This window comes from Phascolarctos cinereus, unplaced genomic scaffold (assembly GCF_003287225.1).
Source record: "Phascolarctos cinereus isolate Bilbo 61053 unplaced genomic scaffold, phaCin_HiC Scaffold_9;HRSCAF=440, whole genome shotgun sequence".
Classification (NCBI taxonomy): domain Eukaryota; kingdom Metazoa; phylum Chordata; class Mammalia; order Diprotodontia; family Phascolarctidae; genus Phascolarctos; species Phascolarctos cinereus.
Window position 1 is genome coordinate 38,873,765 of NW_027556402.1, and position 20,170 is coordinate 38,893,934.

Here is a 20,170-nt window from a genome sequence, read left to right on the forward strand (position 1 = left end):
TAAGTCATTTGTCCTTGGTTGCAGACAGCACAAAAAAACAAAACCAGGACCTTTGCACAGTGCTCCCCACATAGTAGGTGCTCAATATATGTCTACTGAGAGTGATGGTCACTTGTGAGTTATGTATGTGTGATATTAGATGGATAGGATGGCTTTTGAAGCCTACTGTGATGCTTAAAGGCACCTATCTCTCGCTATAATTATTACTGTAAGTCCAATGACTATGTCTTCCAAGGACTGAGGAGCAACCCAGCAAGGTTTGGAGATGCTCATCCCTGAAGGTTTTGGTGGTGTGATTCTGATTTGTATTTCAGCCACAGAAACTCATTAAGTTATCTACCTATAAAGCATGGAGAGTTTTTGTGGTGATCAATGAAAACTAATGAAATTAGGGGTCCCATATTAAGTACTGAAGTACCTAAGGCCAAAGAGAAGAGTGCTGTTTTCTCTGACATAATTTGGGTGTAGAAAGAAAAGCAAGTAGTAATTAATAATGGTACTTGGGGGTCACATTTAAAAGAGGTTATAAAACAGAACTGCTTGACCAATCAATCAACAACATTTATTAAGCTACTACTATGAGCCAGACCCTATGCAAAGTGCTGGGGATACAAATATATTGTATGTTCAGAAGAGAAAATGGGGTGCTACATGCCATATTTAAAAAAATAATTTTTCAACTCCTTTCCCGGTTTAAAGAGCTTTTTGCTAAAGGGAACAGATTTGTCTCTGTGGTGTCGGGGGGTGGCAAGGGGAAGAAGAAGAGATGTGTTTAGATTGTCTCATTGCTTGAAACTATGTCCAGAAGCATTTATTCTGTCTGCAACTATTTAGCCAATCCTAAAAACTATATAATAGTCGATGGCCACAGTGGATAAAAATTTACTTGAAAAGAAAACTTGCACATTAGGGAGGGAGTGGTAATGACTGCCATACACAAGATGAGTCTCTGCCATCACTAGGGGATCCTCGCTGCTTCCCCAAGTTTTATAGGTAGATGTCAGCAAAAAATCAGTATCAAGGGAAGACTAGAAGGAATGAGGGAAGAACAGGAATTGCAAGGGTAAGGTGAACCGTTTTATGAAACCACTTCCTCTTCCAATCCCCAATAGGAGATGATCTTTAAGGTCAACTTTTAGCCTAAATCTATAATCCTATGACATTTTATAGGTGAAATGTTTTAAACAAATTAGTCTTACAGGGAAAAAGCTGGTAGAATGACAGGAAGTTAGGGGAGAGGCATTCTCTCTGTATGTGTATGTTAGGACCACGATCAAAGCCACCTCATGCTCTTCAGCTGGTGTCCTACAGGGGGAGGAGGAGCGTTTGGAAGAAGGTAGAGAGAAGGAAAAAAACCTTTGCATAAAATATCTCTGGTAAGAATCTAATGTCTATGCTATATAAGGAATCTGCACAAATGAGCCACTCCCCCATTAGACAAGGGGTTAAGGACAATTTTTTAAAAATGCAAACTATCAATAGTAATCTTCATAATAATGCTCCTAATGTTGATTAAAACTGAATTTTCACATTACAGCCTTCAACATGACAAAGATGGGAAAAAAGATGGAAATAATCAATATTAGAGGGGCTGTGGGATGAGGGATAGGTAAATAAATACATTGTCAGAGGAGCTGTGAATTGGTAGAATGTTTCTGGAAAACAACTTGGGATTATTCAAGGAAAGTCAATAAATGGCTCACATCCCTTTGACATAGAAATTCCTTACAAGGAATGTACCTAAAGGAGTTCAGAGGAAGAGGAAAATATCTTACACATCAAAGGATTTATAGCAACACTTCATGGAGGTAGGAGAAAGCCAGAAACAAGACAAGTGCGCGATGAATGGAGAAATAGAGAAATTCACTGAAACATGGGAAGATGAATATGAATTGATGGAAAGCAAAGCAAAAACAAGCAGGAAAACAATATACACAAAGACAACACCAATGTTAAAGAAAACAAGGCTGACAGGTAGCCAGATTTTAGTTTCTTGGAATGACCAAGCTTGATTCTGGAACACTGATTATGAAACTGTGTTCTATGCTGTCCGACATGATTATTTTGTGGGTGAGTTTTGCTTAGATGGCTTTTGTTGTTGAAAGAGAAGATTCAATAAGGAGGATGTTTACAGTGAAACAACGGTGGCATGAAAACAAAAGACAACAATAAGATATCTTAAAGACAGTACACAAAACACAAGGCAATTACACTAGAAAAGAAAACAAGGACTGAACACTAAATTATGAGTTCAAACCCCAATTATGCGATTATCTTGGGCAAGTCACTTTCTGAGCCTCAGTTTCAACATCTATAAGATGAAGGCATTAGAGTCGTATGGTCCTTACTGGGTTTAAATCCTGCTGGGATAGAAGGAGTACAAATTGCCAAGAGGAAAATTATCAGAATTCCTTCAAACAAGTTTTTATTTTTTGGTAGAGTGGCGGACAACATATACTCTATTTAATGGAATAGAACAATTTTTTTCAGGAGTGATATTTGTTGGTTCACTCAGAACACAGCCCAGTACTGGGCACGTAAGAAATACTCAATTTTAGAAAAATAAGAAAAAGGAAAATAGTAATGGGAAAAGGGATAGGTTGGCCTTTATAACGCATAATGGAAATGAGAATGTATAACAACATTAGAGAGCTTATATTTGGCATCAAGTTAATGATCGACTGTAAAGTCTCACTACTAACCTCATAAAATACACACACACACACACACACACAACATACACATATACATACAAACACATGTCTGACATTCTGTAAATAAAAATAAACCTGGCTTTTTAAAGTCCTTTCCCTAACTAAAATCTCTGGGTGTATCCTTATGATTTTATTGGTACAGTGAGCTCCTGGTAAGAAACTTCCCTCTACTAATGCAAATCAGTATCAGTTTTTCAGCTTAGCAAGTGACTCTTTTATCACTATCCAGAAATGTCGCTAGATAGGAAATTGCTATATGTTGATGACTGCACAAAAATTCTGCTTCCAAAGAAACTAGACGAGATTTGGATTTACTAAAGATCAGCTTACTAAAACGCTATGTCCAAATAGAAGAAGGCACATTTTAAATACTATTTTTATACTGGTGAACGGGGTAGGGGTGGGTAACAGGAAGGTAGAAGAAAAGGTAAGAGACATATGATCAGTTAAACATAACTGCATTAGGTATCAATTTACTTGTAAAGTTGTATTTAAGGAAGTGGGCTTTTGTTGTATGTATTTTTTTAATTTTAGTATTTTATTTTTCCAGTTATATGTAAAAAATTTTTTAACATCATTTTAAAAACTTTGAGTTCCAAATTCTCTCCCTTTCCTCTCTCACCATCCCCCCCACAATGAGAAGGCAAGCAATTCAATATAGGCTATACATGTGTAGTCATGCAAATTTTGTTGCATATTTTAATATATTTTCCTAAATACTCTTTTGAAAAGAATTGGAAAAATGCAGTGGTGGCCAATGGTCAGCAGATGGCAATGTTTACTCCATTATGCTTGACGCACACCTACACAGTAGCAATTTCCAAGCAAATGAGAGATGAGGTACCAGATCTAGTATTGAATAATAGTGCTAATTAAAGAGAATGTTTTGAAAAACAGACAAAAATATGCAATGCATATTTCTTTTGTTTTGGGGCTGCAGTCTTATGTCCATGGCAAGAAAAACTAAAGCTAAAAACAGCTTCATTTAAGAGCAGACCAATGAGTCCGGAGTCTGCCAAGTGTCTTAGCCACATAATTTAACTGCCCACTGAAATCTTTTATGCAATGCAAACTTTGGAGTTTTATTAGGTTAATGACCACCTTGTGAAAGTAAATGAAACCACACTTGACTATATCTCACCTCTATTTGTGTAAGAATTGTGGGAATGCCTAGTGGTTTAGTTTTTTCGGGACAGGTATAGAGGATGGCCTAGTGTGCATAATATGAAACATACTTATGATAAACACAAGGATGGCTAGCTACACAAATGATGTTTTTTTTCACTAATCTTTTTTTTACGTGAGCCACACAGACAACTCTAAATTTTTAGGAGGCTTATCCCTAAAATGCCTTCTAGTCCACCCTCTGACCCTCAAATAATCCCTCGTACAGCACGCCCTACGAGATGTCCAGTAAAGGGGAACCCATCACTTCCCAAAGCAGTCCACTTCTCTTTGGGCTAGTTCTAATGGTTAGGAAGTTGTTCTCTAACACAAAGCCTAAATTTGTTTCTCTGTTCCTCCTATGCATTTGCCACTGACTCTGCAATTTGGGAAACTCAAAGAGAAACGAGGCGGTAGGTAAGGTGTTGAACTTGGAGTCAGGAAGACCTGAGTTCAAATCCTGCTTCAAACACTTACTACTGGTGTGATGCTGGGCAAGTCACTTAACCTGTTTTTTGCAGTTTACTCACAGGGACTGTAACAGTATCTACCTCTCAGGGTTACTGAGAAGATCAAATGATCAAATTTGTAAAGCACTTAGTACAATGACTGATAGTGTAAATAAATGTTTATTTCTTCTCTCCTTGGTTTTCTTATGTATAAAATGAGGATAATAATTTCCACCTTACAGGGTTGTTACAAGGATCAATAAGATAGGTAAAGTACTATGGAACCTCTAAGCCTTATATAAATGCTATACTATTATTATTATTATAATTATTGTTGTTGTTGTTGTCAGTTAACAAAACAACCTGGATTTGTACTTTTAAGTACAAATTCCAAGAGAAATCTACACCAAAACGTGTGGGTTTTGGAACTTTATGGCCATGTCTCTCACTAGTTTAATATGAGTAGCTAGTTCAATAAACTCTGATCCGCTACCAGCAAAGTTTATTTAACATGGACTTATTTAAAATACTGAGGTGAGTTTCATATTCTTTGTCCCAATAGACACAGTATTAAATTAACAAAGACTATGGTTTATTATTTGTAATTCCTGGCCTTTTCATCTTTAAAAGCTTGGTGAGTTTAGGGGCACATAATAAATCAACCTAGTCTATTAATCACTGACCACATCAAAGATATATAGATTTGTTTAAGAGTCTGAGGTCCCATAGGAATCATACATCTGAAGTATTGAAATGACTGATTCTTCATTCACCGAGAGCAGAAACAGTTCTGAGGATACATAGCCATCTATTGAACACTATTTTATGTCTTCATCAGATTTTAAGTTTCACTTAAAGTCCATATATTTGTGCTTTATAAACAAAATAATAAATAGCTTTCTTAAAGTAATTAGGGGCCGCTAGGTGGCACAGTGGATAGAGTACCTGCCCTGAAGTCAGGAGGACCCGAGTTCATATGTGGCCTCAGACCAAACACTTGACACTTACTAGCTGTGTGACCCTGGGCAAGTCACTTAAACCCAACTGCCTAAAAAGAAAAAAAAAAAAGGAAAAAAAGTAATTAGGAATCATTATGTGCCAAATGTAAAATGGGTTCACTCTGGCAAAAATGTGCCTTAACGGAGGTTCTCATGGAGATGAGAACTAATGTAAATGTTTTTGAAATGAATGGGAATTATGTCTAATTATTTACATAAATAGTATAAAGTACAGAATGGCAGGTTTGAACTGATGTAAATTATATAATCAATATTTTTATTATTTTATGTTATAGTCCCTTTTTTATGTGGGGGCCAACACTATTGGGGTGGGCTATCCTTGCTCTGGATCTGCCTAAACCCTTACTAGCTAACACCTCCTATTTTCTGCCATCTCGGCAGGAGACCTTCTCACTGCTGCTGCCATTTGGTCTGAAGACAAGCCTACCTCAAATACAGTGACATCCCCTAGGATTCAGCTGCATCCTTACCCTTTGGGTGGCTAAAGCCTGGTAATAGCCTTCCTTTTCATTCTGAACCTCCCTTAACTCTGTAGGTCTTTTTTCTTTGGGTATCTCATGTTTGCCTTTAAAGTAGGAGGTCTGAAACTAAGACCCATGGCTAGATTTAAAGGGGTCTATGAACTTGGATAGGAAAAAATTACATCTTTATTTTCACTAACCTCTAACTGAAATTTAGTGTTTCCTTTAATTATGAATGTAGGCAACAAACATTATTCTAAGAAAAGGTCAATGGATTTCAAAGGACTGCCAATACATACTCTCTCTCTCTCTCTCTCTCTCTCTCTTCTCTCTCTCTCTCTCTCTCTCTCTCTCACACACACACACACACACACACACACACACAGAGCTAAGAACCCTGAAGGTAAAGCTTCCCCTGTGCGAATAAAAACAAACGATAAATGAAGGCTTAGCTATGGTTTTATGCTTTAGTAGTATGCCTATTTTGTGACTCTTCTAAGTCTTTAAGCTGCTGTTATCAGATGCACTGTCAGTGTGTCTGTATATGTATTAATGTTGGCTATTTCAGAATGTTAATTAAAGAACATAGTACCACGTATACATACATGCTAAATATAGGATATGACCTGTTATCTGATAGCCTATTAAAAATAACACTTCTCCTGACTGGCATTTCTGTACAATAGAAACCCATTAGCTTAAAAGGGCCAGGGTCTCCCGTTGTATCCTGAGCTATCTCCAGTTGTCCTGATGAATATCTGGCTCTGGAGGAGAAAATGAGGCCGGGGGTCTTGCACAGCCTCCCTCATTCAAATCAAAGTCAATTGCAAGTCATGCCATCATCTCCCTGATGTCATGGTCCTGGAATTCTTCGAGAACAAAGGACAAACACAATAATTAATCTGTACAAAGGTACAGAAGGTACAAAAAGTATGCTCTAAACAATGTAAGATGAAAACATGGTACCATTCAGTCACGCCCAACTCTTCATGACTGCTTGGTCCATACTGTCCATGGGGTTTTCTTTGCAAAGATACTGCAATGGTTTGGCATTTTCTTCTCCAGAGGATTAAAGCAAATAGAGGTTAAGTGGCTTGCCAGGGTCACATAGGTAGTAAATGTCTGGGGCCAAATCTGAATCGAGGTCCTCCTGACTCAGTGCTCTACCCACTGAGTTACCTAGTTGCCTCCAATCATATGTAGTATGCTTAACTAGCATTAAGTATTCTTTTTTCAGAAGGAGAGAGGGGAGTTCAGATTGGTGATTTTTTCAGTGTAAGGAACTAATAATGGCCCAACTCCTCTAGCAATGACTGTCAGACATTTTCAGCAATTTATAATGATGGAACATTGCCTCGGGGCAGTAAGGAAAGTCACTTGCCTAGGGTCAGAAATGAGGCTTACACTCAGGTCTTCCTGACACAGAGAATAGCTCTATCTACTGTGCCAAGTTGTTTCTCAAGTGTATCTTACTGCATGTTAATTATTTACAGACTGGGAATCCATATTCATGTACTCACCCAGGCTGGAAGTACTTTGGCCATTCATGGGCCAATTCCCACTGCAGATCTGAATCTGGGCAAGTCATAGAATCAGAGATGGATGAGACCTAAAAGGCCATCTAATGTCTACAATAACTCCAAGCAGGTAGTCTTCTAGCCTTTCCCTGAAAAATCCATTTTCTCCTGGGGTAGATTATCACATGACAACTAAGTGGTACAGTGGATAGGGCATCAGGCCTGGAGTCAAGAACACATGAGATCAAATCTGGCCTTACACACTTACTAGCTGTGTGACCATGAGCAAGTCATTTAACCCTGTTTGTCTCAGTTTCCTCATGCGTAAAATGAGCTGGAGAAGGAAATGGCAAACCACTCCAGTATCTATGCCAAGGGAACCCCAAATGGCTCATGAAAGAGTCTGAAACAACTGAACAACAACAAATTATTATACTTTTGGATAGTTCTAATCATAGGAACATTTTCTTCATATCAAGTCTAAATTTGCCTCTCTACAATTCCCATCCATTTAATTTAATCCCTTTTTTAGATTATACCTCTACACACACTTGACAACAGTTGTTATTCCCTCCCCTCCCCAGGTATTCTCTTCTTCAAGCTAAACTTGCCTAGTTCCTTCAACCAATCTTCCTACACCATCATCTCGAGGCCATTCCCAAAGCTGGTGAATCCTCCATGACTCCAAACTGGGGTTTGCTGAATAAGTTGGGAGGTGGGGATGGGGTGACATGATCCAACCTGAACTTTAGGAAAATCACATTGGCATCTCTATGGACAAGGTGCTGTAGCTGGGAGGTAAGCCAGAGAGACCAAGTAGGAGTTACTGCAGCTGTCCAGGTGAAACGCACTACAAATTTATATTAAGGCATTGGCTGTGAGTAGAGAGCAGGGGACTTCTGAAAGCAATGTTGTGGAGACAGAGACAATCTTTGGTACCTGCCTGACTGCCAGGGGTAAGAGTGAGGAGTTGAGGATGACACCAAAAGTAGAGTGAGGAGTTGAGGATGACACCAAAAGTATCTAACCTGGGTGGCTGGAAGGATGGAGGGATAGAGTATTTTGAAGGAGGGTGTACTGGAGATAGGGGGAGGGAAGGAAGATAATGAGTTCTGCTCTAGACACATTGACTTTGAAATACCTCCAGGATGTCAAATTCAAAATGTCCAAAAGGCAGTTGGTGATATGAGGCTGGCAAACTGGGAGACAGCCCACTGCAAGATACATAGATCTGTGTTTATATATTACATTACAGAGAGATGACAGTCAAAGCCACAGGAGGCTAATGATGCCACCAAGTGAGAGAATGTAAGGAAAAAGGAGAAGCCAATCCAGTCTAAAACTTTGAAAGATCTCTATCTTGAATGTATATGACATGGATGATGAATCAGTAAAGGACACTGATGAGTAATTAGACAGATAGGAGAACCAGGAAGGAGCATATGAGAAGACAGGATAGTTAACAGTTGTCAAAGGTCAAGAAGGATGAGGACTGAGAAGAGGCCATTAGACTGGATAGTTAAGAAATCACTGGGAGAGCCAGGTGTGGAGGGATGCATCCGAGGAGACTGGGACTAGCAGACTGCTTGAGCTCAGAAATTCTAAGCTATAATATGACTCAAGTCAATCAGGTGTCTGCACTGAGTTCAGCACTGATATGGTGAGGCTTTGGGAGTGGGCAGCCATTAGGCTGCCTAAGGAGGGGCAAAATGGGTCAAGTTGGAAGGGAGGAAGTTGAACTTCCTACTTAGACCAGCAGTAGGATTTAGACCCACGAGTAGCCACTGTACTTTCAGCTTAGGCAAGACAGAGAGATTTATTTAGTTTCCCCTAATACGCTAAGAGAGAGAGGGGGAGGGTGGGGAAGAGTGAGAAGGAAGAGAGAAAAGAGAGAAATGGAGAGAAGGAAGAGGAGATAAGACAGAAGAAAAAGAGGGAGGAAAGGGAGGGAGAGAGAAAGAGTGAGAGAGCAAGGTAACATCAAGCCATTAATGATTCCTCTTTTGGTCTTCATCATCGAAGCCGATCTAAATCTAAATAATCATACTATCATCCAGCTTTGGTATACAAAGCATTCTCCACATATATGGGAAAACAGGGATTACTATAAATGCAGTTTTATGTTGATTATGTTAGAGATCAGTCTTTGCTAAAAGCTTTAGAGTAACAGCTTTAAAAAGTATACTAAACCTAATTTAAAGTTTATTAAGCATCCAAGATTAAGTATATGCCAAAATGAAAATCTAATGTTGGGACAATAACATACAGCACATGCTCAGAGGCTAACAGCAGCACTAATGATTTCTTCAAATAATGAATTACATTCACTTGAAATTGACATTGTGATCTAATTGAGGGACAGTAGTAAAATAAGCATATTTTTATAAATAATGAGAAACAAAAATTAGAGTTTCTATCCTGAGAGGCCATCTATTGCTGTAATAATGTGGTGGCTGTATTAGGATTCTGTTACTGAAATAGCAGAGGTAGGTTCTTGACTTTTTACATACGTCCTTGATAGATATCAAATGATTTCTTTACTTATTTTGTCTAACCATGTCACTCAGTAAGCAGCTCATATATCCATTTCTAAAATAAGCCAGATTGTTCTGCTACTTACTGGGAGTAAAGGTGCCAATCAGAATGCAAGGAGGGGAAAGTGCAGGGAGGGAAGGTAGTCTATAAGACAGTTAAGTCTTTTACAACCTCACAAGAAATGATATACAACAGGGAAGTACTGCTCACTTTAAGCTCAGAAGTCTCCCAAAAACACAAGATCAATTCTCTATCCAACCAAGTACGCAGACAATTTCTCTTTAAGCAGAACATAGTCTCATTATGGCAACCATTATTTCTATGAGAATTTAGGCGGGGATGGTGGTGGTCGTGGTAAAAATATGACTTCATTGGATTGTCAGTTGTAATTGTACATGAGAGAAGTAATTTCTCCCAAACTTCTACGACACCCAAGCTAGGTAAACCTTTGTCTCATTCATTTATTTCTTCTTCGATTGATCATTTCTCTGCTTCTTCCCATTTTAACATCAGCTTCTCTTTGACTATTCTACTTTGGGCCAAGTGTATAGAGACAGCTCTGGCTACACTGAACACACACACACACACACACACACACACACACACACACACACACACACACCCCCTATCAGTATATTCATACATGTGGCGCAGAGAAAGTACAAAAACAAGGCATGAAAAAGAGCCAGGTGTGGAGCTCTGACTGACTAGCTGCTTGAATACCACATAACAATATTAATTGCTGTAAATTATTAATATATTAAAAAGAGATAACAAAGGCAAGTATCTCTCTAATAAAAATATGATACCCAACAGCCAGGATGAAATAGTTTGATAACTTTTCAAGTCTCTTTTTATCTCTGAAATGTAATAACTCAGGAAAAAAACAATGAGTTTATCATTTGAGCTCTTTAGCCTGGCATGGTCATTAGAGCTCTGTTCCAATCAGAATCCCATAACTCAGTGAAGCAGTTTTAAATGGATGTGAGCCATTCTTTGATTAAGGAAGTATAATTACAGTAATATTGATACGACTAATAAGTAGTAGTCACTTAAGTGTTTATGAGAACTAATAATAGTCTCTCTCTCTGTGTATGTATATATGTATATATGTATGTATGTATATTTGGGGAGGATTGTAGACTGTGACAATTATTTTATCAGTTTATGGAATCCCTGGGATGTAAACTCCTTCCATTAATGCAGAATGGCAACTTATACACACAGGAGAAACCCAAATTAGTAAAGAATGCCTACTGTCCAAACTAGGATAGAGGAGACAACTACACAGCTGGTCCATTAGTACATATGTCTTGGAGAGACAGTATACGGACAATTATTTGAGCTCAAATTTAAATAGAGAAGTAAAGTGGGTTAGATTTCCCTTGGGAAATTATGTACTTTTAATGACCACATAATTTCCCCTCAAACAAAAGTTCATCTTAGTAATATCACTATTTTCCCAGTGGTAGTATATGACCGTCACTCATAGAATACTATAGTCTCCAAAGAATTAAACTTGTGAGTAACCTAGAGTGCAATGGAGAGGCAGACACATGGTGGGCATAAGGAGGCTGTGAAGTCTTATCAATAGAAAGCTGCATAGGAGAGGTGATGTAAAGGACATTTTCAGAGACATACAAGTTCACAAAAAGAAGTGGACTAGTTGTGCAGTAAGAATGTGGGATAACTAAAGGCCAACCTATATGTTCAACTGGTATCCATCTGACATCAAAGCTAGCTAAAGGAAGGACTGCAGAATGGTGAGTAGACCCCAAATGGAAGATTTATGGGAATATTGACAAGAATTACACAAATCAAGATGGTGATGATGGCTTGCAATCTGACTGCTGGAGGAAGTATCCATATGTCTATGTTGTTGAAAATTAAATATTTATAAGGACCTTACTGATAAATTAGATGACTCAAGAAATGTTCCTATGCCCAGTATGTGCTCAGTAAATATTTGTTTCACAGTAGCCCCTCAAGGTAAAAATCACAGAATCACAACTGGAAGGGAACTTAAGAGACCATTTAATACAGTGTTCTGCTTTCAACAAAAATAACTTGTAAATTAAGAAATCATACAAAGAACCTGAAAACTACTTTTCTAAGTGACAGAATAAACTGGTTTTTACTATAATGGAAGCACCTGGTGGCCAAGAACCCTATCTATCATCTACATCTTGTTCTTTGTGGCACAAAACAGTATGTGCTCAATATGTATATGACAGTATGTACTTACTGAATAATACATATGTTCAGCATGTATTCACTTACATGTATATGATTAATATGTATTTACTGAATATGTATGTGCTCAATATGTGTTTACTGAATAACATGGATAGATCAATATGGCCATACTCTTCAGTAAGTATTATTCAATACTTATGTGCTCAATATGGCTTTATTGAGTATGTATGTTCAATATGTGTTTACTGAATAACTTTGGCATGGCACAAGTTTAATGTCTGCCTTAAGAAGGATACTGAATACAGTAAAAAGGAGATGTTTAAAGTAAAGATTCATTTCATTCAGTAGAATTACCATGTAGTCTACACCAAATAGCCTTTGATTTCAGATATTTTGCAAAAACAGTATAATGTTATGAGAGCTGTATGTACTTTCATACAACCAAATCCAAGTAAAAAATCAGAGTCATGTTAGCATTGTGTGATGACTAATATTGATAGACTTAACCCTTCCCAGCAATACGAGGATTTAAGACATCTCCAAAGGCCTCATGATGGAAAATGCTATCCACATCCAAAGAAAGAACTATGGACTTTGAATGCAGATCAAAGCATACTATCTGCTACTTTTTTTCCTTCTGTTGTGTTTTGTTTCCTCTTTCTGATTGTTCCTCCTATTAGTTCTAATTCTTACTTATAACTTCACTAATGTCAAAATATGTTCAATAGGAATGTATATGTATAGCTTATAACAGATTGCGCACCATCTTGGGGAGGGAGAAAAAAATTTAAAACTCAAAAGCTTATGGAAGTGATTGTTGATAAATCAAAATAATTTTTAAAAGAAGAGTCATGTTAGGCTTAAAGTCTTCGTAAATTAAGAATGATAGAAACTGACACGAAAAATACTGAAGTTTTTCTTGCAGTAAAGAAAATGTAAATTCAATACATATCCTTAAAATTGAGTAAATGCCAATGGCAGATCTGACAATAAAATGCTCCTACTTCCTGTCCCACAAAAAGCCTCTGAGAACATGCTCTATCTTACCTAAAATTGTGAACAAGACAAGGGTATGTTGTACATTAGTAGCAAGTAAAATTTTTGACTTAAAACAAAAATGGTTCATGTAACTGAAATAAAACTTCTGGAGGGACTGAATAGTGTATTGCATTTTACACTCCAGAAACACCATACAACAATATTTTAAAAACAAATACCACGAACAATTATTTAGTATGTGTTTCTATGTGGTGAAAGGTACAAGGCATTTTTTCCCAATACTTCATATATATATGATAACCTCATCACATTTATATTTTACTTAATTATGATTTGATACATTAATGCCCTGGTTTCTGAAAATGTTTTTGCTGAATTAGGAAGGGCAAGAAAATGGTCCTTGTTAAAAAGGCCTTAAGACTAAAATCTGCATGAAATTGCCCCATTTCCTATCTTTATCAATTGCCTTCCTTCTGTGTTATAGATCCACACTTACGCTTCATCTCTGTGCAATGTACTTTCTTCTTCAAAATTTTTCTTCATGGTAACTGGGATCAAAGAAAAAAGGAACAAGAGGATATGATTCGAGAGACACTTGCTGGGGCAGCTAGGCGGCGCAGTGGATAGAGCACCAGCCCTGAAGTCAGGAGGACCTGAGTTTAAATTCAGCCTTAGACCAAACACTTGATACTTACTAGCTGTGTGACCCTGAGCAAGTCACTTAACCCCATTGCCTAGCCAAAAAAAAAAAAGGAGATTTGCTCTCCAAAACCTAAAGCCAAATATAGTTTTAGAATGAAAAGGTCAGGAATCAACCCCTTAATGAATTCTTAAAACTAAGACAAAAAGAAGTTAAGGAATTTCAATGTCTTTACTTGCAAAATGGGAGAACTGGTCTACCTAATTCCAAAGTTTCTTCCATTTTGAAAAATGTTAAGACTTGGAGTGTGATTTTCCTAAGTTAAATCATTATACACATGAATACTACATGGAAAGCCGGCCTTGAAGACAGGACCTCTGGGTTGAAGGGCTGTCTCTGCCATATATCAGCTGTGTGACCATGGAGAAGTTATTTAACCTCTCATTTACACAGGCAACTCTCCAACTGTAAGACTGAGAATTCTAGATAAGTTCTTGACATTGGTGGAAGCACTTTCCACACTGGGAATTTTCTAAACCCAGGAAATCACAGATTAGGCCCCAAAACATTTTTTATTGTATCACTGGTTTTATGACTATTGCTTTGATATCTACAACATATTTGCTGGTGAATACTCAATCAGGAACAGAAATGTTATTCTAATGCCCTTATTATCTGAAAACATCATTTAACAAAATGTGATTTATGATGCAATTCCTAGGAAAACACTGAGATGAAAAGTAAGGATTTCCTGTATTATGTGTATTAAGATGATTTTTATTCAACAACCCCCAAATTACACAGCTTTTCCTTTTGGTGTTTTTTTTTTTTCATTTACATAAGGGCAAGATGATTCAGCTTTTTCTAGACTCCCCAGTTTTAATTGCTCATTCTCTTATCAAATAACCATGTAAATCCTTAGCTGTTTACATGCTGATTCTCCTCCCCTCCCTCCACCTGAGGGTGGAGACACTTATATTTTATCTTTACGTATTATACCCTGCGTCTGGCACAGTGCCTTAAATGTGGTATTAAAACAAAAGTGTACAGATTCGAACTTGATGTGAGTATAACATCTACAAGATTTTAAATAACTAAAGCACTGGGGGAGAAATCTTTCTGCCAACCCTTGCTTACTACATTAAGAAAGGGCATATTTGTTTCCTCTAAAAATAATCTTAGAAAGTTTTTTTTTTGGGGGGTGGGGAGGGAGAGAAGCTGGGGGCCTGGAATCAGGAGGACCTGAGTTCAAATCTGACCTCAAACTATCTGTATAACCCAAGGCAAGTCAACCAACCCCGACTGCCTCCCCATCAAAGAAAGTTCTTGAGTGCCATAAACTAGGAATAGCATTTAAGCACTAGCAGCAGGTGAAGTATCAGCCAGACACAGTCAAATCTTGTCTTGGACACATACAGTGCATCCCAGGCAACACATAAGACTACAAATAGCGGGCCATTTGCTGCCCTGGTTTTGTGGCAAGGATTTTCCTATTGCGAGGCTGCTGTTCTTGCTGGCAATTTTTAAATATACAACTTCTTTTTTTGGAGAACAATCTGGCAATAACTGAGAATTACAATATGAAGCATATCCTTTGATCTATACAGGATCATAGCGTGTAGAGTTTTAAGGGACCTTGGACAGCAAACATTTAGGCCAACACTTTCATTTTATAGATGAAGAAACTGAAGACCAAAGCATTAAATGAGCTCTCTAGGGTCACCCAGGCAGTAAGTAGAAGAGCTGGGACAATCACTAGTACTGGCATAACATAACAGAGATGTTAGTTGGGGGAAACAAGATCTTTCTATACAGAAATAGTCACCATTGCATTAGTATAAAAAAACAATAACAACTTAATATGCTCAGTGATTGGGGAATGGCTGAGTATGTTAAAGTAACAAAATACTTTTACATTACAAAAATGACACATATGAAGACTACAAAGAAAAATGAAATTAAATAATGCATTAAATAAATAAATTAATTAAATAATAAAATAAATTAGTTAAGATTAAATAAAATGAGATTAAATGATGCAAAGCAAACAAAGCAGGAATAAAAGCCTATCCTTTGACTGAAACTACATAAAAATAACAGCAAACCAAATTTTCTAAAAGTACAGACAAGGACAGAAAATCAGATTAGGATGGAAGGAGGGGAAAATAGGCTATTATCATTTTATTTATACTATTCTTTAAAAAAAATAGCAGATAGCTCTGGTATCTTTTATTAGGCATTTGTGTCTCATGTCTATTTTACCTAAAATGACAAATTCAAAAGCATCAATAAAAGTCCTCAAAGAAATGGAACAAGAAGAAATCTAAGTTAAAAGCAACTTTATTTTTGAACACTTTTCAAACTTCAAAAAGCATGTCACTGAATTAAAATCTATTATAATACATTATATTACAAGAAAAGCAGTATCATAAGCTAAATAGCATCTATAAATACTCTGAAAATCGTTTCCTACAAATAGCCAATCATAAGTAATAAATATCACCTCAAAGTTGTCATATGATGTATTATGTTCAAATGTCTTCTTCAAATTATGACACAGTAATATAATATATGCTATGTGGTAACAGAATAGTATATAATATATTCATTTTATGTGTGTATAATGTATATATACACATATGCATATGTATGTATATACACACACATATGTAGACACACAAACACACATATACAATCTTCTCCATATTCTACTTTTAGTTTAGAGATTTGGAAACCTGTTGAAATGCTACAGATGGTCTGCGCTGTAGACTAAGTAAAAAAATTCCTTTTGGTAGAAAATTGAATTTTTATCTGAAGAATTTTTTTAAAAGCTACTGCATTTTCTCATGGCAACTGCTTAAGTGAAGGGTAAGTACGACAGCACCCTGGGCTATCTCCTTTAAGCAACGATCCACCATTCCCTTTTCCTTGGCCACCTCTGAGGTCATCCCATTCCATCGACAAACCTCCAGTAGTGCCTTTTTAAAAAAGGTATCCTGCAGCTACCAAATGTTTACTGTGATGGAGTGTGGACAGATGTGTGTTCTCTAGGGAAATCTCCTTTCCTATCTCACCCCCCCCCCCATTTCTGCTCATTTATTATGCACACTGAATATTCTTGCTGAGTTTCTACAGAACTTTAAGAGGAAGTTCTGCCACGTGCAGAACATGCATGTTTTTCAAAAGATCCAAGAATGCTCATTTGCTCATCATCCTCTGCTTTTTAACAACCTACAGATAATCAAGCTTAACCACAAAAGGAACCTTTCTTGGTAGGACATGGTCATTAATAATAATGATGGAAATGCAAATGCACGGAGAAACATTGAGCCCTTCAGTTTGCTGTCTTTATACTGAACATTTCTTAATTACTGATTAAGCACAAACCATGTTCCTCTCATTCTTTATACATCAGTAGAAGCTGTTAGAAAAGTGTAGAAAAAGATAGAGTTGATCTTAATGTAGCAAATTAAATACAGATTTTGCAAAGCATTTGAGAAAAAAACCAGAAGAAGTAAAAGTATGTTGAAGTTTTGTTTTTTGGTGGGGAACAATTCTGGCAAATCACTGTACGTTAAGGGCACGTGCTGAAACTTCATGGTGCCAGTCACGTAACTTTGTGTATTTGGGACTAAAGATGTGAAGGGGTACCTTTTCCCTGTGGAAAAAAAAAAGGTGATAGGAAAATCATAAGAAACAGAAAGGGAAGAAGATTCTGAGCTTTTAATTCGACAGATATGAAGCATGCAGAAAGCATGCACTAAACAATGACAACCCTCCAAAGCATTATCCTTCCAGGTTCCTTATAGTCCATGCTAATACTGTGAACATCAAAATGCTTCAGGGATGAAATGCTCATTTTGGATTCAAGCAGGATCTAAGTGGATAATGTCCACATCTGTGCCTAAAATAAAGTGACTATAAAGTGGCAAAAAACAGCCCAGTCTCATTCTTGGCCAGCTGTTAAAATAAGAAAGCCCCACAACAGCACACACACACACCACACAAACCTGAGTTCAGGATTAAGGAAAACGAAACTCAACATATACACCCATGATTTACATGCTCATTAAAACAATTTCAAGAATGACCTTCAGAGTGATATGAAATGCACCAGAACTGAGTTTCAGACTTTCAATACAACATAGACCAAAGTGCCATATTACATTTTCAAATTTAGAAAACGTTCAGAGCATACACAAGGGGAAAGCATTCAATCTTAAATTAACTTACTTTGTCTTCTTTGTATTATCACTGTCTGATTCTTTCACTGAAAACAGAAATAAGCAGTATTTTATATTACTTTTTAATGTTTTCAAAACATTCGAAACCCTGCTTCTTATTAGTAAGCATTTAAGTTTGGCAAAGCCATTTCAAATTCTGTACTGCAAACAACTGACTACAAGTAAATGTTTCCAAACGTCACCATTTATTGCCATTGTAATTCAAATTGATCGAGTGCTAAAAATGATTTCAAAGTAAATTGTTCCAGGAAATATTTCTATTTTTTTTTTAGCCTTACCACATATTACTCTCTCTTGTAATAACTCACACTTATATAATACTTCAAGGTCCTGTAATAACTCACACTTATATAATACTTTTAGGTTTGCAAAGTACTTTTCTTTCACAGATGAGAAAACTCGGGCTCAAAGAGTTAAATAATGACTTACCCAGGGTCACAAATCTAATGAATTTTAGATGTAAAAATCACACTCAAGTTCAACATTCTATTAACTGCCACACCTGGCTTTCTGGGGCAATTTCTCTTTACAGGGCAGGCTGCACCCTGACTAAGTTTATTCTTTTAACAAAAAGGCAACTTACGGTGTTCAGTGCCAGTGATCTGAGCCAGGATCCGGAAAGAACGGGACTGTGTGGTTCCTGTCCTTGGGTGCCAGTCTTCAGTATCCTCAATCAATCGCTTTTTACTTGCATCACTATGAGTGGGTATGTGGTAAAACTCTGTATTACGTTCGATAATGTGCTTCCTTGGTGGTCTATTCAAGTGGAGGGGAAAAAAAAGAAGAAAGGTGAGGTCTGGAATTTAAAATGTTAAGAAAGTACAAAGGCTTGGTGGCTTAAAATACCTACACAGATTCCAAACAGTTACCGTTTAGGTGGAGTTGGTCTTTTAATTGACATAGGAAAGCGACAGAAGAGAGATTTCCAACATAAAGAAAAAAAAAAGAGAAAAGACAGTAAGAAAACAAAAGAAGGGAAAAATAATACGAAAGAAATAGAATAAAAATGAAATCTAAATAAAACAGTTTACATATATATATATATATATATGCATACGATCCATTCATAATAATTGGTAAATATTTGGTGGGGCAAAAGAATTATGTATTAATTGGCTCCTACTATGGTAAATCATGGTCTACCCTGTTTATTTTGGGGGGATCAGACCTGTGATTTCACTGATTTAAGGCAGTGGTTCTCAAGCTTTTTAGTCTCAGGCCTTCTTCACATGCTTAATAATTGAGGACCCCAAAAAGCATTATATCTATCAATATTCATCATATTAGAAATGGAAACTGATAAAATGGTAAAGTGTTTATTTGTTCATTTAAAAATAATGATAATACAGAGAAGGAGGGGGTTAAAATTGAAAACTCAAAAGCTTATGGAAGTGATGGCTGAAAACTAAAAATTAATTAATTTTTTCAAAACAGAATGTAAGGTCTTGGAAGGAGAAATAATCTTGTGGCAAATCTATATTTTTCACAGTGCCCTTACACATAGTAGGTGCTCAATAAATACCTACTGAATAATGAATTAAAAAAACTATAATAAATCTCTTATGTGTCAACATAACATTTTTATGAAAAATAATGATTTTTTTCAAAAGCTAGTGAAAAAAGTGTCATTGTTTTATGTGTTTTTTGCAATTCTTTTAACATCTGGCTTAACAGAATACAGTTGGGTTATCATATATATCTGTTTCTGCATTCAATTTATTGTGATGTTGTTTTGGTTGAAATATATGAAGAAAATCTGGTCTCATGTAGGTATATAATTAGAAAAGGAAGAAGTACTTTAATAGGCAAATAACTTCTTAGTATTATTATGAAAATAATTTCGACCTCATAGACACCCTGAAAAAGTCTGGGGAATCCTCTAGGGCAGAAGTGTCAAACTGCCAGGATGGGCAGAAGGGGAACAAAGCAGATTAAAATGTAATTTGAAATGCTTAACAAAAGAAATAGAAATACAGTACAATATGGAGATTGTTAATTTGTGGTCTTCTAAGTCAATATGGGATCCATTTCTCTTTGATTTTGACAACAATGCCCTAAAGGTCTGAAGACCACATTTTGGGAACAGCTGTTGTTGGGAATTCCCCTTAAGAAAATTCCTTTTACCAACACAAGACAGCAAATTGTTCTATAATTTAAAAAAATTTTTTTTAGGCAATTGGCATTATGTGGCTTAAGCAAGGTCACACAGCTAGTAAGTGTCAAGTGTTTGGT

General features: G+C 36.7%; 1 protein-coding gene across 1 annotated transcript in view; it reads right to left on the minus strand.

The window, feature by feature from the left end:
* PDLIM5 (PDZ and LIM domain 5) overlaps positions 1-20,170 on the minus strand; it is a 216,205-nt gene that overhangs the window by 69,187 nt on the left and 126,848 nt on the right. Inside the window, 3 exon segments of the mRNA XM_021008362.2 lie at positions 17,928-17,964; positions 18,522-18,694; positions 18,808-18,825. Of these exon segments, the coding sequence (XP_020864021.1) occupies positions 17,928-17,964; positions 18,522-18,694; positions 18,808-18,825 (228 nt within the window).